Source organism: Leuciscus leuciscus, assembly GCF_965113295.1.
Source record: "Leuciscus leuciscus genome assembly, chromosome: 7".
Taxonomy (NCBI): Eukaryota; Metazoa; Chordata; class Actinopteri; order Cypriniformes; family Leuciscidae; genus Leuciscus; species Leuciscus leuciscus.
This window is the reverse complement of record NC_138731.1, coordinates 6,009,587-6,033,442: the sequence shown is the minus strand read 5'-3', so window position 1 is coordinate 6,033,442 and position 23,856 is coordinate 6,009,587. Positions and strand designations below refer to the sequence as shown.

Here is a 23,856-nt window from a genome sequence, read left to right as displayed (position 1 = left end):
TATGATGTTAATGTCATATTATCATAAGCATATAAACAGATTTCTTACTCATTGTTGCTAGTTTCCTTAGCTGTTTAGTACAAACATGGCTCAGATCGTTGGGTATAAATCTTTCTTTACAAAATGGCAGCAATGTTCTAAACAAAGAAAAAAGAGATCATTAATACTTTGAAAACACAATATAAAAAAAATGAATAACAATTAAAGTAGGAAAGAGACAACTGTATCACACCTTACCTTGGAAACTTTCCACTGTCGATCAAAACAGTGTTCTGCCCTTCATTGCTAAATGAAGTGAAGGTTCCATCACTGAGAGGCAGAAGCTTAAGACCTTGTAGCTCTGTGTACTTCTCATCACTGAGAGCAAATTCAAGAAGAGAGTATTTGTCATCTTTACTGAGGTTTTCCTCCTCACATCTGTGAAGGACATCTCTAACATAAGATGGAGTCACCCATGTCAAGGTATCACTTTCAGGGAAGATTTCTTGAACATCATTCAAAATATTTTCTGGGACTGTGACCAGATTTTTTCCTTCAGTAATCAATAATCTTGACACTGCAGACATTGTGTCACTACATATATTGTTGACTGGAAAAACTGCATCTGAGGGGGACACCCAGATTTTCTCATCTCTGGCAAGGTGAAAGATCTTGTATTCAATTAGACCCCTCAGAGTATCTGTTGCAACTTCATGCCATCTGTCTTTATGTACAGTCTTGGATAGGTCAGGCCAAAGATTGTACACAGTGGCAGCAGGCAGGGTCGAGTTTCTGGATAACTGAATGGCATCCAGGATCATCATAAGATATACATGAGGAAGAATATCTTTTATAAGTAGCTCATTCCACTTTGCAGACTCGTCATTCTTCTGATCCTCCTCTTGCCACTTAATGAACCTCCGATTATCTGTCAGGCCAAAGCAAGCATTAATGTGAATGGGAAGCCCAGTTTTGTTTGATTCATTATTTGGAAGTGGCAGAAAGCAACTTAGTCGCCCATTGCAAAGTGATCTGTCTTCATCTATTCGAAAAGCTGCATCAACTTGAGGGTAGAAGCTCAGCTTACTGGCTAGAGAGTCAATCTCTGGTTTATATCCGTGTTTCAGAAGGCAAGGTGTCACAAGCCACTGGGACCTTGTTTCTTCCATTTTCTGGGAAATGTGTGATACCATTTTGAAACAAGTGTTTCTGTCAAATGATTCCTGCTTGACATGAGAAAGGTCAGTGTCAAATTGATTTGACGCTGAAACTTTTAACCTATTGTTGCAGAAACCATTGGTGTCAATATGCATCAAAGTAATGGATGACACATTTCTCAGGAAAAGAAGACTGATGTCTGCATCAGCAATGAAACTGTCAAAAAGCTGTGTAACTTTTGTGGAGTCATACATGTTATCGGAGATCTCAGAAGCCTCATTGCGCAGAGGGAAGCGGAAAAGCGTTCCTTTGAAATATTGCTCCTCGCTGATGACCTTCTCCCAGGAACAACTGATGACTTGACTGACTACATTTTGAAAGGACTGGAACTGATCTCTCAAGTTCAAAAGGCTCTCTCTGTCCTCTTCATCATCCAAAGACCATCGATAGCCTTCTTCATCATCTCCAAACATCTTCTTTTGAGGGTCAAAGATGGCTAGGTGTTCAGAACTGAATACACATGGCAAGTCTGTAAATAAACAATAATCATTTTAAATATTGTTATTCCAAATCCATGTCAGAATCCGACACACCAAGTACTAGGGATGCACTGATACCACTTTTTCCATAAGGAGGCTGCTACTTTTATTTTTGCCGATACCAATAATGATACCTTTATTTTCACTGCATTTGCCATTTTTAAATATATTAGGTAGAGAAACCAAAAGAATATGAATTATATTTGTTGAATATTCCCTTCAGTTATTTACATGCTTAATAATGCCTGTTAAAATGAATTGTACAAGCATCTGTTACTTTCACTGTTCATTCTAACGCTCTGTCATATTTTATCTTTCATTTAATAGCACAGGACATATTGAGAGCTGCTTCAGCATGGCTCAATGCTAAGGATTTTTTTCTACTGACCCGGTTGAGTCAGTAGTTTAAATGTTTAGATACCAGTGAAATATCACAATTCTCTATTTACAATTCTGATACTACAACAAAAACTACTAGCCTAATTAACGTAAATTAAAAAAAATATTAAAGACAAGTAAACAGTCAGTAATAAACAAATAATCCAATTACAAAAAACACAAATAAATACAACAGAACAAAGATACAAATGAAATAAACAGTGATTTTCAGGTAGTTCCCTTTCAGTTGTTTACGTTCTACGTAGTCGACGTTCGACTGAATGGGATCACGCTAGGGAGCCTGTCATCTTTGAGTACTATTGAATGAGTCAATGTAATTGGCGTGCGTGATTCGCATCACACACTCCACCCCCGCGGTGCGGGTATAAATATGGAAGTGGATGCACGCACTAGTTGCTTTTTGGTTCGGAGCCGATCGTTTTTGATGTCTCTGAAGAGTATTGTTGTATACAACGAGCGAGTGTGTCGGTGTTCTTCTAGGAAGACTCTCCCAGTTGCTGGTGGTTGTACAGCGCGTTGTACTTTATTTTCAACCAAAACTGATGGATGTTGTTTGGATTGTGATTAGTAATGTTGGGCTATATTATTGACTTAATGTTAAGCAAGAGGTGTTATGTTCCTGCAGTCTGCCATTTTTTGGCAAATAAAGAAAATGTTTGTCTGAAAACATTTCTTGCTGGGGTGCTGCAGTCACCAAACAATGTATCCCACTGGATTACCGATACCCTTTCTGAGGTGTGCGGGTTCTCTTTCAAACATTCGCTCGGTATCTCACTATGGGAAACGCCTCTGGGCATGACAGATCTGGAAGTACCAATTACACCACGTCTGTCAGTTGACAGACCAATCACGACAGTGATGCGGGAGTCCCCCTTCCCACATAAACCACTGCCAGTGGTCCCCACTTCATTCTTCGATCTCTTCCCTGTGAAGATCAAATTGGAAGCTATCCTTCAGTAGGACCTGTCTTGAAATAGTTGTTTAACGGTCAAGGTACGTCGCTGAACGCAGCTATTTTGTTAGCGGGTTTTTCTTTTTCCACTGTAACAGTGTTATTTGATTCTGGTATACTTTAAGAGAATTAACGTGTTACGGCGAATTCTCTTAGATATTCCTTTATTCTGAGTTGCACGTTGCGGTGAGCTTAGATACTATTATTATGGCAACTTCAAGTTCTGCGAATGGCGGACCGAAAGCAGAAACTTCTCGCCCGTGTGCGTGCGGCTCGATGATATCGGGCAAGGATCCTCATCCTTTATGCATCGCATGCCTGGGGGTGAGACTCGCTAACCCAGAGGGCTGTCCTCACTGTTCTCTCTTCCCGTCGAGGGTGTTAGAGAGAAGAGTGCGTGTCGCGGCCACTAATAAGGGAGATCCCTGCTTTTCTCCGCCACCCGCGGAGGAGGCTAAACAGCCTCCGGCGTCCTGCAGCTGGGGCGAATACATGGACGAATTCTCCCCGCAACTAACTCCCCTCTTTGGATCCGTAGGACTCACAGATGTGAGAGAGGAGGATGACGAGGACGACGAGGCCATCGCTCGTATGTTAGAGGACGATGGTGAGGATGATGACGAAGATGCGATCCTCCCGCCAAATCCACCCCGGCCAGACAGCGCGTTAAGCGAGGGTTCACCCTCCCCGGCTCAGGCGGAGCTCGACCTACTGGAAATGTGCCGGAGGGCGGCGGCAAAACTCTCCATAGACTGGCCGTCGCAGCAGACGGGCCAGGGGACGGAGAGAGATCTATATGACGGCAAGAGACTGCCGTCACGTGCCCCACCAGCTAAGCAGCTCATTCCAGCGGTCCCCGCATGCGTTTCGGAGATGAAACGTTTCTGGGATAAGCCATTTTCTCACAGAGTTCCCGTAAAGAGATTTTCTAGGCTGGATGTGGATAAAATGGAGGAGTTAGGGATGTCAAATTCCCCTCCTGTCGAGCTGTCGGTTGCACATCATCTCCACCCTAACCGCAGGACAGCTTTTTCCTCGGCTTCAGCTTCACTGCCAGGACGCACTGATCGCCTAACGGCCTCAGTGTTTCAGAAAATGTATCGCTCTTCTGCACTGGCAGTGAGAGCTCTTAATGCCACCTCTCTCCTCACTGCTTATCAGGCAGAGCTTATGGAAGAGATGGGGAGGCAAATGGATGCTGGGTCACCAAACCCAGCCCTCTGGGAAGAGATTTGTGTTATTGCAGATCTCAACCTGAGAACTTCCAGGGGTGCGGTCCAGAGCTGCGGCCGCAGCATGGGCTTGGCAGTGGTCGGCGAGCGAGCTCTCTGGCTGGGGCTGTCAGGGCTGTCAGACAGAGAGAAAGCAGACTTCTTGGATGCTCCAGTTGAGCCCAAAGCCCTTTTCGGGGCATCGGTCACTGCTATGAGAGAACGGTGCGATCAAAAGAAGCAGGAGGGTGAGGCTTTCCAGACTTGCCTCCCTCGCAGATCCACCGTTAGGGCTTCTCAACCACCACGGCCCAGGTTTGAAGCCCCACAAGGGAGTGGTCGGTCAGATTTCAGAAGCCCTAGACCTTCTCAGCCTCAGCGTTCTGAGCCACAGTCTAAGCCAGCTCAGCCAAGGGGTAAACCTTCCTTCGCAGCGGCTGCAGCCAGACACCGTCCAGCAAACCCTCAGGGAGGGAAGAAACGGCGAGCAACCTAGTATTTCGTCAGGTTCAGGACGAAGGGATGAGCAACAGCACTCACGGAGTATCTGTTGCTATCCTCCCTCAAAGAGAACGGTCATTTTCTCCCCCTCCTGCCAAGAGAAGGCATCAGACATGGGAATTGTTCACAAGTTATGTAATGACCAGTTCAGATGTGAAGTTTGCACCAGTTCCCCCAGTGCCTCACAGAAAAGTTTCCCTCCCTCCACCCACGGGGTTACAACAGAGGGCAGAGGGCTGTTTTCCAAAAGACATGTGTGCTATGGAAATAATAAACACGTTCCCTGTGCATCCAGGCAGTGGGCCAAGGGCACAGCTATGTTTGAAAATAAAAACACTCACAAAAACAAAATGGTCAAAATCAGAGCTGCAGTCCCGCGTCGCTAGTGGACGAGAGCTGCTGCGGTCCGCTCGCTGCTCAGGCGGGGAGCTGGCGCGCATGCGCGGTACACCCCTGGGTTTTATCCATAATAAGCCGGGGTTATCGTCTGCAATTTGCTGTAAAACCTCCACTTTTCAACAGTGTGTTAATGTCAGCAGCAGAGGGGGAGTCAGCTCAGGTTGTAGAGGAAGAAATAGCCTCTTTATTGGGCAAAAGAGCTATTCGAGTTGTGCCGCCGGAGGACAGCCATCAGGGTTTTTACTCCCGGTACTTCGTTATTCCCAAGAGAGAGGGGGGGGGGGGGGGGGGGTCTCCGTCCTATTCTGGATTTACGGAACCTCAACAAACACCTCAGGAAATACAAGTTCAAAATGTTGATCTTAAAGACGTTATCTCAAACTATTCGTCCCAAGGACTGGCTTACGTCAGTCGATCTGAAAGATGCATATTTTCACATAAGCATCTACCCAGCACACAGAAAATTCCTCAGGTTTGCCTATCGAGACACAGCCTACGAGTTTTTGACAGTCCCGTTCGGCTTGTCTTTAGCGCCCAGGGTTTTCTGCAAATGTGTGGAAGCAGCGCTCACACCGCTGAGAATAATGGGTCTGAGAGTGTCAGCATATTTGGACGATCTGCTGCTGTGCGCGCCGTCATGGCAACAGGCAGAGAGAGAGACAACAATGCTCGTGTCTCATTTGCAGAGCTTAGGTTTCAAGATAAACAAAACGAAAACCTGCTTGGTGCCTACACAAGAGATAATTTACCTGGGTCTCAGACTAAACTCAGACCTATATCGAGTTTTTCTGTCCGAGGAACGCATCAGGTCAATTCGCGGCTGTCTATCCCTTTTTCAGAAAGGAAACAGAGTTTCATTCAGACTGTGTTTACGTGTTCTAGGTCTGATGGCCTCGACAGTTTCTGTCATTCCCCTGGGACTGTTGCGAATGAGAGAGTTTCAGAACTGGACAGCGGCGCAGGGCTTGTGTCCAAAACGCCACCTCAACCGCAAAGTGATAGTGACGTCACGCGGCATGCACGCTCTCCGTCAATGGAGAGATCGCTCTTTTCTCGAGTCAGGGACTCCGCTGGGAACAGTTTCTCTGAGAAAGGTGGTTACGACGGATGCGTCGCTCACAGGTTGGGGTGCAGTGTGCGAGGGCAGGATAGCGAAGGGGAAATGGCCCGTCTCGCTACAAAACGCACACATAAACTTCCTGGAACTGTTAACAGTTTTTCTGGCTCTGAACCATTTTGTGCGGTTCCTAAGGAACCACCACATTTTGATCAGGTCGGACAACACAACGGCGGTGGCATACATAAACCGCCAGGGAGGCACACGTTCCCATCTGCTTCACAGTCTGGCACAGAAAATAATCTTGTGGGGTGTGAAGCATTTTCGTTCACTATGGGCAACCCACGTCCCGGGAATAATGAATGTAGGGGCGGATCTGTTGTCCAGGGGGAATCCTCTGTATGGAGAATGGACTCTCCACCCTCAGGTAGTGAGCCAGTTGTGAGAGAGGTTCGGCCGGGCTGCCGTAGATCTCTTCGCCTCGCACGAAAACACTCAGTGTCCTCTGTTCTTCTCTCTGGCAAGAAGCGGTGCGCCTATGGGTGTGGATGCTCTGGCGCACCCGTGGCCAAACGCACTACTGTACTGCTTCAACGCGCTCGGCATATGATCGGAAATGGGGCTGTGTTTGAGCGATGGTGCGCACACAGACATATTGTTCCTTTTCTCTGTTCTGTCGCGGATATGTTGTGTTTTCTGCAGGAACTTTTGGATAAGGGCAGAGCCTTTTCAACTGTTAAAGTTTATCTTGCCGCAATTTCTGCGTGTCATGTGGGGGTTGACAGAAACACTGTAGGTCAACACCCGCTTGTATGCAGGTTTATGAGAGGTGCACAGCGTTTGAACAGGGTTTCAAAGCCACTGATTCCGCCATGGGATCTGTCGGTGGTCCTTAACGCACTATCTCAGCCCCCTTTTGAGCCTATAGAGCAGGGGTGGGCAAACTACGGCCCGCGGGCCATAGGCTGTTTAATCCGGCCTGTCGAGTATTTAAAAAATTGTCTTAAGATCGCATTAATTTAGCCTTTTTCTTGCAATACTTTGCTTTATATATATATATATATTGCGTTGCATATATTTGACAATCGGAATATCAGATATTTCATGCCATAGCTAACAAATGTAAAAAAGGAAAAATGACATAAAAGCAGATCATCATTCATTCAGCGCTGTTGTGGCTGCGGTGTGTCACGTAACAAGCAATGACGCGTCACCATGGAAACCAAACAGACAGTGACTTAAGCGCATAGACTTGTTGCATGTTAATGTTTTTTCCTTTTTTGGAAACTCACAGAGAAAAAAAATGTTTGGTAACCGCTTGCACACCCGTTTAGTTTTTCCTTTGATTTGTCTGCTATTTAGTTTCTTTGCTCCTCTGGATTTGTGGATGTATCCTGACTGATTCCGTTTACCGACCTTTATCGCCCGGCTTTCGGCCGTGCTCCCCTGTCTGCCATGTACAGAACCCGGTTTTGTTCATGAAATGTTCTGATCTGCCTTTGCTTTTTATGTTTTATTTTAGTATACTTAAAAACAAATTTGTATATTCGTTTATTTCGTTTTTTCCACAAATGTATGACTTTTGGAAGTGCAAATTGATTGCCATATGCAGTTTTAATAAAGTTGAATTAATTTCTGTCATTTTTACTCTTCTAAGTGTACACTTGCAGGTGTTTTGTTTCTAATTTACTGCTAGGCCCATTAAATAATAATAAGGATAAACAATATTTAAAAAGTATAGGCTATAATTATCTAACATCTAACTAATTAAAAATTAACCTCAAAACATAACATGCTAAATGGGGGATATCTAGCATAAAAAAATGTATTGTCAGAATGTCGTCTCTCAGTTGTTGAATTTCGCGCAGACGTTGCCACAACGTAAATGTGTTTGCTCAGCCCGATCTTATGAAAGTGTGAATACCACGAATTGTATTTGTAGTAGCCTACTTATGATACGCAGTTTTCGCGTGCATATGATACGCACTTTATGGCGTGTAATAGGCACGCACTCCGCACCCCAATCCTAACCAAGGGGTTTACAGTGCGTAGCATATGCACGCAAAAAACATTCTTGGCGTATAAATGGCACAAGAAATAAAATTTGTGGTATAGATAGGCACTTTCATGAGATTGTGTTTCATAATCTGCTACTGGGCCGGCCCTATGTCAAATTTTAAAACCCAGTGTGGCCCTTGAGCCAAAAAGTTTGCCCACCCCTGCTATAGAGAGTGTTGAATTAAAGCTCCTTTCGCTAAAGGCTGCTTTATTATTGGCTCTTTCGACCGCTAAGCGGGTTAGTGAACTTCACGCATTGTCGGTGCATAACTCCTGTATGCAGTTCGCTATGGACTACTCGAGAGTAACTCTCAAAACTAATCCAGCGTTTGTCCCTAAAGTTAGCGAGTCAGCTCTCTCCTGTAAACAGGTGGATCTACTGGCTTTCCATCCGCAGCCTTTTCTCTCATCAGAGGATGCGCGGCTTCATTGCTTGTGCCCTGTCCGTGCGTTGCGTCACTATGTGGACAGAACAAGAGCGCTAAGGAAGAGTAATCAGTTGTTTGTTTCATGGGCTGATTCTCATAAAGGGAAACCTATTTCGCGTCAGCGCCTGTCCCACTCGGTAGTGGAAGCTATTATATTAGGTTATAATAGCAGTGGTCTCTGTCCTCCGGAAGGGCTGAGGGCTCATTCTATAACATGAGTGAGGTATCTCACCACACGTCCCTCCTTGCAGTGCACGGAGAAGAGATATGCAGAGAATGAAGTAGGGACCACTGGCAGTGGTATATATGTGGGAAGGGGGACTCTTGCATCACTGTCGTGATTGGTCTGTCAACTGACAGACGTGGTGTAATTGGTACTTCCAGATCTGTCACGCCCAGAGGCGTTTCCCATAGTGAGATACCTCACTCATGTTATCAGAGAACCGGGGTTACGTAAGTAACCTAAAGTTACTTTGTGGTAGAGTCAGTGGTCAGTGGCTTCTTCTACAACAGTATCTAAGGGTGATACTGACAACCCCCCTTAACAAGATCTTCTCTGCACACATTCATAAGGTTTTAAAGTCTGGATATGGATCACAACCCCAGGCTCACAGGTCCTTTATTGGTCCTCCATTGATCCATCCTCTTGAGCCTATTAGATCTGTGACTTGCGCTAATTGCTCCAGCCTTGTTGGGCAAGGCATATTCTCTTTCACAAGATGTGTGTTGCGGCAGGTCTTCTATTAGACAGTAGAATCTGATCACATAAAATGCCGTTTTATAGTCTTGATGACGTGCTACGCTACGTCAGCTGAACTCACAGGCGTCAAAGAACACACAAAGCATTCCCATAGTGTTTACAACATGACACAGCATCTCGTTCCATTCTCAGGGAACATAACAAACATAACGTAACCCACAGATGCTTTAAATGCTTTAAGTGAATTTAAGAATCAGAACAACATTACAATGTACAGTTTTGAGATTCGCAAAATATTATATTTAACAGTGTCATTAAATGTATGTTTTTTTGTGTTATTTTAAGATTAACTGTGTTAGATGATAGAAAGGATATCTAAATGTAAAAAAATGGTAAATAAACATGCACATTATAATATTAATAATAGACTAACCATTAAAAATATTTAACCATAATCTGCAACAGTATCTTTCTGTTGTGATACTTGCAGTAATAATACTGAAAACATAGCCTACCCTGTGACAAATGAACATCATAGAATTGAAAAAGAAAAAGAATTATTACAATATGAGCACATCATTCTACGAAGATTTGCTTTAGTAATAAAATACTGCTTAATTTATTCTTTATTTATGATGTTAACGCTACATAAATCAATAAGCGATATTGTAGTATTTCTAATCAGCAGGCACTTAGTAGAATACCTCAAAAAGTTATATGAGTTAATGTAATGTATTTCACCTGTAATATGATAAACAGAGTTGAAGCCGATCCCAAATCTCCCGACTTTTGTTGGGTCATCCTGCTTGATGCTTCTGCCAACTCTCTGGATTCCCTCCCAGTCTTCCTCTGTGAAGACTGCATCATTGAAGGCATAGAGAGCCGGTCCTGCCAGATCAAAGATGCAAACAGATGATCAAACACATAAAGAGTAGTCTTTTGACTATAATAAAGACTTTCAGTATTGTCAAAGACCGCTCCTAATGAATCATGTCTCCCATACTGTATATGTACTATATTCACGTATTTGATTTTGACCTAGATTTAGATATCTGAGATACAACAGTGGTGACTGGTGCTTTTCAAAAGAGGAAAACAGATGTCAGTTATTAATGGAAAAGTGTGTTTAATTTATTATTTTATTCCCCTATTATTTTAAGCTGGGGACACACTTAACGACTATAAACCTATAATCAAGCAGTAACGTAGACTGTTATTCTCAAATCAGGAATTAAAAATGAATTGGTTTGTTCTGAGCAAAAACTCTAGGATATTGTTTTCCAGTTTAGAGTAAGAAGAATGAAATAAAATACTGCTTAATTTATTCTTTATTTAAAATGTTATTTGTGTATTTTAATTGTATTAGTCTACAGTAAATGTACTATGCTCTCAATATGCAATTTAATGAGACTGCCAACACCAGAAACGTCTCGGGTTACGACTGTAACCCTTGTTCCCTGAGAAGGGAACGAGACACTGCGTCGACTTTGACACTTTGGGGAACGACCCCCAGTGTAGTGTCTTTGAAGCATTCGTGATTGGTGTTGCATCATGACGTAACTTGTGACTACAGCGTCAGCTTTCTGTTGTGCTCTCTGTTGACGTGTCTGACTTATTTTGTGTTGTCTGTCAAGTTCACAAAGCACTATATATATATATATATATATATGATGGCGAGTCAGAATTAAAAGCGGTGTGTGCATCCCTGCCCTTGTTACATCTCGGGTGGGGACACACACCAATTGTGTGTACACTGTTTACACTTGTTACATTTTTCAAATTTGAGCCTTAATATCTGCAAGTCTCTCTATACTGTATATTTCATTTACGATCCCTAGCCATTGATCCTTTGTTGGGGGGTCAACCTGCAACCATTTATGGGTTATTGCTTTCCTTCTGCATGCTAACAATATATTTTTTTTAAGTATTTATCCATGGCTATAACATTTTCTGGCATTTTACCTAAATATAATTTAGCGAACGAAAAATCAACCTGTACTCCCATTATTTTACCAATCTCTGCCACTACTTCTTGCCAAAATAATTTAATTTTTGGGCAGGCCCAGAAAATATGGTTATGAAAAAAAAAGATTAGCCATCGGGGTTTCATTCACATTGCCTCCAACAAAAGCCACGGCTCTGTGTGCCTGTATGGAGTGCTGTTAATTTGGGAGTTATGAAAAATCTTACTAAATTCTTCCATCCAAATTCCCTCCAGGATCTCGAGTTTGTGGTATTTGCCTGTATCTGTCATGAATCTGGTCACTGCACTTCTTGTTGGTCACCACCAGAGGTCGCCCACTCACAGCATGGACTCTTGCACTTCACTACAATCCCCATCATTCATTGCATTGATGACACACACAGCTGATTCCACTAATCACGCTCACACCTGAGAACTATCACACACTATCTCACACTCTTTATAAGCTTTGGACTTTCTCTCCCTGTTGTGTAGTATTGTATTGTGTTTAGCACTCCCCTAGTGTTAGCTACTTTACAGAGCATACAGTGATCTTAGTCTTGCCTTGTCCTTTGTGTTTTCCTGTGTCCTGATTCTTGCCTGTGTTTCCTGGATTAACCTTTAGCCCTTTGGACTCTGTTTGCACCACGTTTGGATCATTGCTGTTTACTTGGATTACCTCTCCTTGCCTTGCCTCTGTTGGATATTGTTCGCCGATCATCTACCCACGCTTGCACTAAGGTTTATTCTGTGTCATGCCTCTGCCATACCTGTTATTGACCCTGCCTGTATGATGACCATGTTTTGGAATAAAGCCTTGCATTTGGATCCGCACGTCTCACGTCTTGTTCACCCGTTACAGTATCACACATATAGCTACAGTATCTAGTCTTCATCTGTTATTTGTGAGTCAGACTCTTTCTCCCATTTTTGTTTAATGTATATTGATTAATGGTTCTTGGATGCTTGCATACTTCCATACCATTTTGAAACCAGCTTTTTGTTATCTTGTAATGTGTATGCATTTGAAAATATTGTAATCAAATTATAATCTTCTGTCAATGTACTCAATTTTTTTTGTTAAAATAATCTCTGACCTGCAAATATCTATAAAAATCCTGCTATCCAAATGTATTTGAAAGTGCCTGATAACTCTGTAATGTCCCATTAGAGATGACTGAACAGTGAGATGTGATACCTCTCCAACCCCATTGTTTAAATCACTCGTCTACCCTAGCCGGCTCAAAACCTGGGTCAAATGCTAACCAACTTAAAACTCCAGCTTGTTTCTATAATTGCAATTTCTTCAATACTCTAAACCATACCATCAATGAAAATACAGTCCAAGTACTCAATCTGTTATAGCTCCTTTCAGCTAGATTTTTATTTGCAAGAATCGACTGTATAGGTGTATCTATCTGTGAAACTTCTAGGGTTTTCCATCATGATTCATAGCTTGGTATACACCAACTTACTAAGGGTTTCAACTGAGCAGCATAATAATAGTCCTGAAGACATGGTGGAGCTCTCCCTCCCTTTTCTTTTGTCAACTGCAAAGTTTTAAACCTAAAGGCCCGTACACACCGGGACGAATTTCGCACGCGAAATTTTTTTTTAAACGCCTCGTTCGTTTTTTTGGTTTGACTCGCCGCGTCAAAAACTATCCGACCAATGAGATTGCCGCTTTTGCTCACGTGTCTGGAGCTTCTGAAGTTACAGTAGAACACAACTTGGGGGCGCTCAAACACAAAACGGTCTTGCCGAGCACACATACGTAACAGCGAAGAAGATATACGCCAAGTAGCGTCTCTGCCGGGAAGAAATGACGAGGAAGATGCAAGGCAAGATGAATGTAGAGCTGCTGGTCTCGTTGGTGTCGGAATAAAGAACTATATGACAAACGCGACAGCGACTACAAAAATCTTGTTAAAATAGAACTGTTATGGAGTGGTATTGCAGAGTATATACTGTTATGGAGTGGTATTGCAGAGTATATACTGTTATGGAGTGGTATTGCAGAGTATATACTGTTATGGAGTGGTATTGCAGAGTATATACTGTTATGGAGTGGTATTGCAGAGTATAGACTGTTATGGAGTGGTATTGCAGAGTATATAGCCTACTGTTATGGAGTGGTATTGCAGAGTATAGACTGTTATGGAGTGGTATTGCAGAGTATAGACTGTTATGGAGTGGTATTGCAGAGTATAGACTGTTATGGAGTGGTATTGCAGAGTATATAGCCTACTGTTATGGAGTGGTATTGCAGAGTATAGACTGTTATGGAGTGGTATTGCAGAGTATAGACTGTTATGGAGTGGTATTGTATTTCTGTTTTACATTAAGCGCCATCTAATGTCAGGGAATGAATTTGCATGTTCACTCGGCTCATCGTCAGCGAAAAACGCTTGGGTGTGAACACAAAAAACGCGTTGAAAAACGCTGGCGAATAACACGCGCCGATATTCGTCCCGGTGTGTACGGGCCTTTATTCTAAGTTTTCTACCATTCCAGACAAACCTTGAAATCATACCATCCCATTCATTTAATTGTTTTTGCAATACTTCCAGAGGCAGTGATTGAAAAAGATAATGCATCCGTGGTAGCATGTTCATTTTAATTATTTCTATTCGAGTACTCATATCTAATGGGAGCAGGGTCCATTTAGAGATATCCGATTTTACTTCCTTATTAATAGGACCATAATTACTTTCAAAGAGTTTCGGTATATACAGTATTTTGTTAGAGTTATCCCCAAATATTTTATTGACTGAGATTTCCAATTGAAATCATATTGTCGTCTTATATGCAGATTGGATCTAAAATTATAAATAAGGGTTTGAGTTTTTTGGATATTTATTTTATACCAAGAATATAAATTATATGTTTTAAAAGGGTCATCAATTTAGTAATACTAGACATTAAATTTGTCAGTAACAATAGGACATCATCTACATACATACAGATCTCATCTAATCGAGATCCCTTTTATCTCTGAGTCCTCTCTTATTGCTTGGACCAAAGGCTCAATGAACAGGGCAAAGAGAGCCGGACTTGTGTTCCTCTTTCCAAATGGATTGTTTCAGACAAGTGACCATTAACTTTTATCCTAACTACTGGTGAGGAGTTTAACGCTTTAATACATTGAATAAAATTATCATTAAACCCGAATCTTGCCAATACTTGATCCAAGTAATCCCATCCAACAGAGTCGAATGCTTTCTCAGCATCTAGACTCATCAACATTGCGCTTATATTTTCTGTTACAACATGACTCATTACTTGCAATGCTCTCCTTATATTATCCTGTGTTTGCATGTTTTGTATAAAGCCAGTTTGATCAAGATCCACCAACTCAGGGATGATAACCTCTAATCTCTTAGATAAGATTGAAGCAAACAATTTATAGTCCACATTTAGGACTGATAGTGGTCTATTATGAACTGCAGTCCTCCTTATCTTTCCCTTCCTTTGGAATAATTGAAATTACCACTTCTCTCCATAACTGTGGGGTTCCACCTGTTCTTAATATATGATTAAAGCAGTTAAGCAATATAGGGGTTACTTGGGGTCTAAATATTTTGTACCATTAAGACGGATAACCATCTGTGACTGGTGCCTTGTTTGCTTTCAGCTTTGATCTGGCACAATTGAATTCTTCTATTGTTATTTCAGCCCGCAGTATTTTATTCTGTTGTTCCCCTATTGATGGAACCGGATTGGTTCCAAAAATCTTTTTATAGTTGGAGTATCGGCCCTAATTGGTTGAGTATATAAATCTTTGTAGTATAATTCAAAAGATTTTTGAATATCTTTAATTCTATTACATACCTTTTGGGTTTTAAGGTTTCTAATTTTATAAATTTTATTTTTTTGCCTGTTGTTTCCTTATCCTCCAGGATAGAAGTTTCATTGCTTTAGGTCCAGTTTCATAATACCTTTGTTTAGCAAATTTGGATCTGTCTCTATATTTCCTCATCATAAATCCCATTTAGGTCTTGTTTAACTTTTCTTAATCAGTATCTGTGGGTCTTTCTGTTTGCTGTGTTTGATCTCCAAGTTTTTAATTTCCTTCTGTAAAGCTAATATATTTTTATTTTTACAAAAAACAGTTAGAGCAATAATTCTGTCTCGAATTACAGCCTTTGCGGCATCCCACAGGGTACTTGGAGATACTTCTCCATTATCATTGCACTGGAGATACATTTCAAATTCATTCTCAATCTGCTTCTGTATCGCTGTATCATTCAAGATACTCATATTAATTTTCCAAAGTGTATCTTTCTGTTGATTATCTAAGTGTAGAGTAAGGTATACCCCTGAGTGGTCTGATACATCCCTAGTACCAATATTATAATTTATAATTGTATGTCTATCTGAGTTATACACAAATAGATAATCAATTCTTGAGTACATAGAATGGCTTGCAGAATAAAATGTAAATTGTTTCTCCCTTGGGTGTAATTCTCTCCATATATCCATCAAACCCAGTTCTTTGAACCATTTTAGTAGTTGTGTTTTTCTTTTTGGAAGGATTAGTTGTATCCAGTCCAGGCTGAAGTTGCACATTTAAATCCCCGCCAAATATAAGGGTTCCATAGGATTCTGTGGCTATTAAATCAAATATTTTCTTAAAAAGGGGTTTAGTGTCCCCTGGTGGAGCATATACTTTAAATAACGTTACTTCTTTATTATCTAATTTGCCTTTAACTAAAATATATCTTCCCTCTTTATCTTTAATTTCAGACTTAAATTCAAAATTTACCGCATTAGAAATCAAGATAGCCACTCCCCTCCTACGTCCTGATTTATGGGATGAGAAATAAGTATTCTGAAAACCAAGTTTCTTTAGTTTCTCATGTTCTGGTGGAGATAAATGGGTCTCTTGCCAATAAATAACCTGTATTCTTTCTCGTTTCATTTTTGCAATAATTCTACTCCTTTTAATCGAATTATGTAGCCCACTGACATTAAGTGTAATTGTTTTATATTCCTGACTATGCATTTACTTGTTTCAATTCGCATAACTTTGTATAACGTTTCCCATGACAACCTAATGAACAGTTTATGAACAATCATAACAAAGAGAAAAAATATAAATAAAAAAAGACTTCCAAGTCCGAGGTTTAAAGTAGATCCTCAATTTGAGAGGAAATCCTTGTGACCGTCAAGGGTCTCTCATCAGTGCAAAAGAAGATACTCTTAAGATATTCGATGCACCGGCAATTTCTAAGCTATTCCCATTTAACCGGTTTTAAGATTCAACTCAGGCAGGCTCAGAATTTTTTTGGAATAATAATAGTAATAAAAATAATAATAACATTTAACCCATAGTAAACTAGAAAGGAGATAAATTAACTGGATATTGACCCTTTTATTTAAGACTCGTAAAAGTTTCTCGGGATTAGATGGTCTAAAAGAGCATTAGGGTCTACCCTAATATACTGCACAATATCGCTCATCAGGATGTCCTGTCTTAGAGGTTTATGGCTCCTGCCACAGACCTCCTGATCAAACAATCAATTTCCGACTATCACGCTGTATTACAATCTCCGTTTCCTTGAACAAAAGGCCAAGCTCCGACTTTATAAGCCTCGTCACAAACTTTATTAGGTTGCTTCCCTCGGATCCCTCCGGGACTCCGTAAATACGGAGGTTGATCCATCTAGAGCGAGCTTCTATGTCGGTTTACTTTGTTTGCAGAGCATCTTGATTCTCCAACACTTCAGGGAGTGCGTCACTTGCTGCTACATTCCATTCTTCCATGTCGGCTATGCGTTGTTCTGCTTCCCTCACTCTGGTGTTCGTGGTTTGTAGTTCGCCTGAGAAGTCTTTCAATTTCTGATTAATTTCTTCTCTAAAATCGTTCAGCTCATTCCGCATATCATCCCTAAGTGAGAGTCGAAATGCACCCATATCATTTTTGAAGTCTGCTCTAAACGCTCTTATTTCGTCTCTAATAGCCTGTAGACCAGAGCTAGCTACTGCTTTGTTTGCTTTTCCGGCATCGCCATTTCCATTTCCATTACCGTCCTTTTTCCTGTTTGGAGCCTGCTTTATTTTTAACCCTTTTTTGCTTCTCCCCTTCCATGTTAAACTTTAAGCTTGTTTTTAACTTCCCAAGTATATTTTCCAGGGGATTACAATCGACCGGTCTGGAGACATTATTTCAAGCAGCCATCTGCTTCAGCGCTACACTGGAAGTCCCTTTGCTGCTTATTCTGAAGTTTTACCAGAATGCAGTTTCACTTTTTTCTGCAGGATAAAATGAATAACCTCTCCACAGCATAGTCGCCGGTGTCAGTCACAAAGAAAAAATGTTTAGATAAATCTTTCTGAAATATTGATCTCTGAATTAAAAAAATATATTTACTATAAAAACATAAAACTACTCCCCTGTTTAAAAACAGAAGGTAAGCAGTGAAACTCCTGAACTCTTCATGGTTGTGACATACTGTACTGTATGAATGAGGACAAATGTAAAACCTTAAACTATAATATCTTTTGTTGCAGGCTCTACAGTAATTTTGAAATCTTAAGTCTAGCGTGATTTAAATCTGCTATCAGTTTTAATGACACAAATACCTTGATACTTTCCGAGCTCTTCAGTCCACAGGCTCTGAGTCTCATAATGCCTCTCATCATGAATAAACACCACACGTGAAGCTCCTGCATCATCTGCATTCTGGATCAGCTCCTGGTACGTTACAGGATTAATATTAAAGACAGATAAAATGTGATATTTAAGATACATACAATTTAACAATGATGCAAATAAAACCTTTTTTTAGCCTACCTTCAATATTTGTCCTCCATCTGGGTACCTTCTCAAAATTTCTTTCAAGTAATCAATGAATGGTGGAGATGTCGCACCAAATTTATTTCTGCATTGAACAATGTAAAGTTTATTACAAACTGCACAAAACACAGACAGAGCAAATTCAAGGTGCATTGTACAAAGTACAAAATCAGATGGAATTATTTGTAATCCAGCAGCCATATAACCCTGTAGCCCAAGACTGGTTGTCCACTGAAGCAAAGCAGGGCTGAGCCTGGTCAGTATCTGGATAGGAGACCTCCTGGGAAAACTAGGTTGCTGCTGGAAAAGGGGTTAGTAAGGCCAGCTGGGGATGCTCACTTACTGTCAAAGAGCACCATCCTTCAGATGAGAAGTTAAACCGAGGTCCTGACTCTATTACCCCTTTTCCACCAGAAAGAACCGGGTGCTAGTTCAGAGCCAGACCTATTGCCAGTTCGGAGTTGGTTCGACTGACAAGCTTTCTAAGAACCGGTTTGCCTTTCCACAGGCCAGAGAGCCGCTACAGAGCCAGATCTTACGTCACTGTATACATCTCATGTTGCACGGCAGCGCGAAAAACAAACACACCAGGCTTGTTTGAGATGGTTAGGCTTCCTGCAGACCGATCGGCGCATGACATCAAAGCACTGCGATCCAAAAGCATAAGGAGTCGTATGTTCTCCAAACATTCCCGCAGCTCCGATCGGCCCGCACCGCTCCGATGCATCAAGCCTTCCATCAACAATTGCGGTTGTTGCGTTACTATTGATGCTCATGGCTTTTACGAACCTACATTGGCATCTAAACAACATCCGTAACTTGCATAGACGGAGATTACAATGGAGCTGCTATTAGCTCGATTAGCTGCTATTTAAAAAATGGCGGTCACAAGTTTCTGTTCGTCTTGTTGGTCACGGTAACCCCCGCCCCCAGCCCCCGACGCAAGCGGTTCCTACTTCTAGCCCAGCAATGTTTTGGTGCTACTCAAGAACCACTTTTACTGGTTCAGAGCTGGTGCTTTGGGTGTCGAAAAACAAAGAACCGATTTGAAACTAGGCTCTGGCTCCGAACCAGCACCAGCACTGCCTTGGTGGAAAAGGGGTATGTGTGGTCATTAAAAACCCCACTTCTTGTAAAGAGTAGGAGTGTCCTGGCCATATTCCCTCCATTGGCCTCTGCCAATCATGGCCACCTAAAAATCCCTATAATCCGAATTGGCTCTATCACTCTCTCTCCTCTCTCCACCTATAGCTGGTGTGTGGTGAGCACACTGGCTACCGTTGCATCATCCAAGTGGATGCTGCACACTGGTGGTGGTTGAGGAGAGACCCCTGATATGATTGTAAAGCGCTTTGGGTGTACAGTAGTACATAGTAAAGCGCTATATAAAGGTCTCATTTAATTTAATTGGCTAATATGACTTTTTTTCATAAATGTGCTTTATCTGATGATTCTCAATGTACCAATGCACTCCACTCCATTCTATCAGTTATGGGATTATGCATAAAACATGCAGTGATTAAAACCACATACTTCTTTTTCTTCTTTTGCCTTGATGTTGAACTCATTATCCTTCTTTTACATTCTCCTGTTTAAAAATAAATAAAAAAATCACTTTCAAATCCTGCAGATGTTTTTTGTTTTGTTTATTTTACAGTTATTCCATGGTCATTGTATTAATAATACTGTAAATGTCTCTTTTTTCTTACAAATATAAGTGCTTTCTTGGGTCTCCTGTGGCCTAAAGCACAGTTCCTTGCGCTGCGTCGATTGGGAACACGCTGTGGGAACACTTTACGTGATTGTGTCGTGAAGCACGAGTGAAATCAGTCCAATGGTGTGACGACCAGGTTCACCAACCAGGAAACAATAAAGCCTGCCCAAACAGTGTAACACTAGCTTCTGTGTCTTCAGCAAGCACTCTATATGAATTGTGTGTCTTATTTGGTGTTGTCTGTCTTATACAGTATATATATATATATATATATATATATATATATATATATATATATATATATATATATATATTTTATGGCGAGCAAGCAGCAGTTCAGATTGTGTGTTTTTGTAACTCTTAACAAGAAGGAACTCTTGTTTTCACACTGAGGACAACAGAGGGACTCATATACAACTATTAGTAAAGCTGCAAACATTCACTGATGCTCAAGAAGGCTACACACCACACCAGGAGGCGCTATCGCATTTTACACAAGTTTAAATTATTGTATATTATGTGATAAGTCACACATACTTGCAAACACACTATAGTCTAGTCAATGTGTAACGAGATAAATATCATAGTTTGAGGGTTCTTTAAGTAAATCCTGCAGTAATGGGATCATGCTTCCTATTGGCTGCGCTGGTGGCGCTATAGCCTACTGAGTTTGAACGATCTGCAGCAGAGATAGAGAGGACTGCTGTGGGTGACTCGTTTCTGTCGTAGCTCCACGCTAAAAGTTAAAAATATAATTTTTTATCAAATGTTAGACACTGTATGAAAAGGATTGCACACAATAGACACTGATTGATTTTTAGAGTGTTTTTTTCTGTTCTTATTTATACGGGTAGTTTTATGTCCGTTTTGATGCACCTTATGATCTTTCCACGTGTGCCATTTTTCCATGTGCCTTTCTAATGAGGTGAAATGTATTTTGAATAGGTGGAGCTGTGACAACACTACATGAACTACTATCTTCTCTCTTTCACTGCACTGTGTGCAGGTAATTGCTTTTTATAACTTAGTTTTTACACATTTACTCTGTTCACATAGTTGTATTTTCTGTATTGTTAAGAAAATGTTTGGTACAAACTTTTTCATAAAGCACTTAATTCATGGTTTTACTAAAAATATGTTATTTCCATTAATTTCATACTACATTTAAGAGTTACAAAAAGTGGATGATGTAAGCTGTGTAATCTGTCTTATATTCAATATATTATATTTGCTCTTTGTTTTAAATGTTTTAAAAGATCACAAAGCAATACGTTTAAGAAGACAACATTGAATTGTTTAAAGTCTGTGTCATTTTCCTAGAGAGATTATTACAGATTTAAGTTTTATTTTTGTTTGCAGTACTTTTATTAAGTACAATATAATGTTAATGAGTAATGTTTACTGTTACATTGAGAGCAGCAGAGCTAGAGAGAACTGCTGTAGGTGGAAGACTTACTATCGTCTCTCTTTCACTGCTCTGTGTGCAGGCATCAAATAAAGGCCAATATCATCCACGTTCAGAGTATGTGTCCTGTCGAAGGCTGGGACAAATCGGGTCAGGAAATACAAAGGTCACAAATGCTTATGTTAGAGCTCCTCAATCTGAACAACTTTGACCCAAGAACCACTGGTGTCAATCAAAATGTTGTTGTTTTTTTATATTTGAGATTATTTAAAAAATGTAAACTTTAGTCAACTATAGATTTTGTATAAATCTTGCAACTTCCTACAGCAATAATTATTATAAAATAAAATCATTTAAAAAAAATGTAGCATCTGAATGGGTGTAAGAGAGGGCCATCCAAAAAATGTGACCAAGTGTTCCCAAATGCCTATACTAAATGAAACTTTAGAATTGTATAAAATTATGTAAACACATGCAAACATATAACGTGCGATAGGTGGTACTTTAAGTTTTATAGGCTGAAAACTTTGTTTCTTTGGAAAATTACCAAAAATGGCTGAAAATGGTCATTTTCATCCCGACATGTGCAATGACAATTTTCATCCCTTTATCAAGTTTCTTGTGCACATATTTTTTTTTTTAAGATATTTTTAAAATACTTTTTTTTTAAAGATAATTGAGATGATTTCCAAAAGACAAAATAAGAACAATTGTAAACTGTAAATGTGAAATGTGAAATAGCTTATTCAGTTTAGTGCTAACAAAAAAACTAAATGTGATTTTTATGATACATATATAATTATAGGTCTATAATTAAAAATGTTTTTATGTTAAGTTATATTACATTAGTATTATATTAGTAACATTGGTTCCACTTTATTTCGATAGTCCAAAGTAACTTTTCAACTACATGTCAACTAACTCTTGTTAGAGTATTAGTAGACTGTAGTAGACTGCCAGTAGACTGTTAGGTTATGGTTAGGGTTCGGGTTCGGGTTAGTAGTTGACTTGTAGTTGCCAAGTTACTTATAGTCAATAGAATATCTGTTGGGGAATTATCAAAATAAAGTGTTAGCAAATATTAAGCATACAGTCTACTAATACTCTAATGACAGTTAGTTGACATGTAGTTGCATAGTTACTTATAGTTAGTAGAATGTCTAAAGTGGACTATCGAAATAAAGTTTTACCGTAACATTTCATTTTCTCTCCTACCTTAAGTGTTCCTTCAGTGCTCTGATGCAGAGTGAATTCCAGCGATCAGGAGGAGACAGATAAAGCCACTCTAGGTTTCTGTTCTCTAGAAAGAGCCTGTTTAGCGAACATGAAACTTACACTCCTCCTTCGCTCATAGTTCAATAAATCAGTTGTCAAATAAATCAGTTTTCACTCAAAATAGCTTAATTTTTAACTAAGCCAGACACTTAAAGTAACTGTTGCAAACCTAAAACAGAAATACAAATGCCTACTTAAAAATAAAAAAAGTTATGTGCATGTTCAGGATACAGAGTTGTTAAAAAACAAAATTAACCTTTACAACAAACTTTGCTCTGTAGTTCAGCCAATCCTGACCAGTCTTTATTTACATGGGATAGGCTATTTACATACAGCTTACATAGTAAAATGAGGAAGCAAAAATAATCCTACTTGTAAAACAATTCCTTGTAAGGCAGTCATGGAAACTAAAGGAATGTAAGGTATGCCTACGCTTAATATTCAACAACATTTGTCCACAATCAGCTGAACAATCAGCTACCCGCAGGTCTCACTCACCTGAGTATTAACTCTTTCCCTGCCAGCGTACAAAAATAAATAAAAATTGGCAGCCACCAACAGCATTTTTTAAAATAATTTTAACAAAGGGTTCCCCAGAATATTTTGTAGTATGAGTATTGGAGCATACAATATATCAAAAGAAAGAGAAGAGCCTCTGCTTAGAAAAAAAAATAAAAAAAATACAAAGCTTCAAAGTCCTGTAGCTCGTCCTGGGTCAACATTTCATTCAGTAACATTAGGCAGTTTTGATTTAAATGCTGTTTAATGTTGATGATCGTGTTATTTTACATATGCACATGCTTACATATGCTATAGCTTGTTTCTGCTACTTCTTCACCTCTGTTTTGATCATAGACTGTAAAAAAATATGGACATAGTGTCCGTGATGTCACCCGTAGGTTTCTGAAGAGCATTTTTGAAGCCTAATGTGGGCGGAGCCGGTCGTCACCATCTTGACAGCGCATCACTCCCGGACAACAGAAAATTGGCAAAGAGGCGGTACGTGGGTGAAGCTGAGGAGCCTGGATGCTGAAACCATGCCCGCCTAGCTCGACATGATTGAGTTAGCTCAGGCTAAGGAGCTAATGCTAAATGCTACTGGCAGTACCGTTGCAAGTGCTGTGCCAAGTGTGCGACCGCACAGGGCCTCGCGCTAAAGTGACAGCTGACTTGATGATGTAAAGCCAATAGTTCATGTTTTTGCCCTTAGAAATACTATAATAGTTGAAAGATATAGCTAAAAGTGAGACTTTGTGTGTCGTAATGCTGTATTATTCTGCTAGTTGAAAATGTATTATACAGTAACTTACAATATTGAT

The 23,856-nt window shown here is 40.3% G+C and overlaps 1 protein-coding gene across 1 annotated transcript in view; it reads right to left on the bottom strand.

Annotated features, from left to right (window-relative positions):
- The window catches only part of LOC309503290 (sacsin-like), a 34,223-nt gene extending 11,495 nt beyond the window's left edge, over window positions 1-22,728 (bottom strand). The window contains exons 1-7 of the mRNA XM_082176015.1: window positions 22,478-22,728; window positions 19,677-19,731; window positions 18,141-18,228; window positions 17,930-18,041; window positions 10,123-10,269; window positions 238-1,666; window positions 49-137 (exon numbers count right to left, since the gene is read on the bottom strand). Coding sequence (XP_082032141.1) covers window positions 49-137; window positions 238-1,666; window positions 10,123-10,269; window positions 17,930-18,041; window positions 18,141-18,228; window positions 19,677-19,711 — 1,900 coding nt within the window. The 5' untranslated portion in view covers window positions 19,712-19,731; window positions 22,478-22,728. The remainder of the gene's footprint in view (window positions 1-48; window positions 138-237; window positions 1,667-10,122; window positions 10,270-17,929; window positions 18,042-18,140; window positions 18,229-19,676; window positions 19,732-22,477) is intronic.
- Window positions 22,729-23,856: the final 1,128 nt, after the last annotated feature.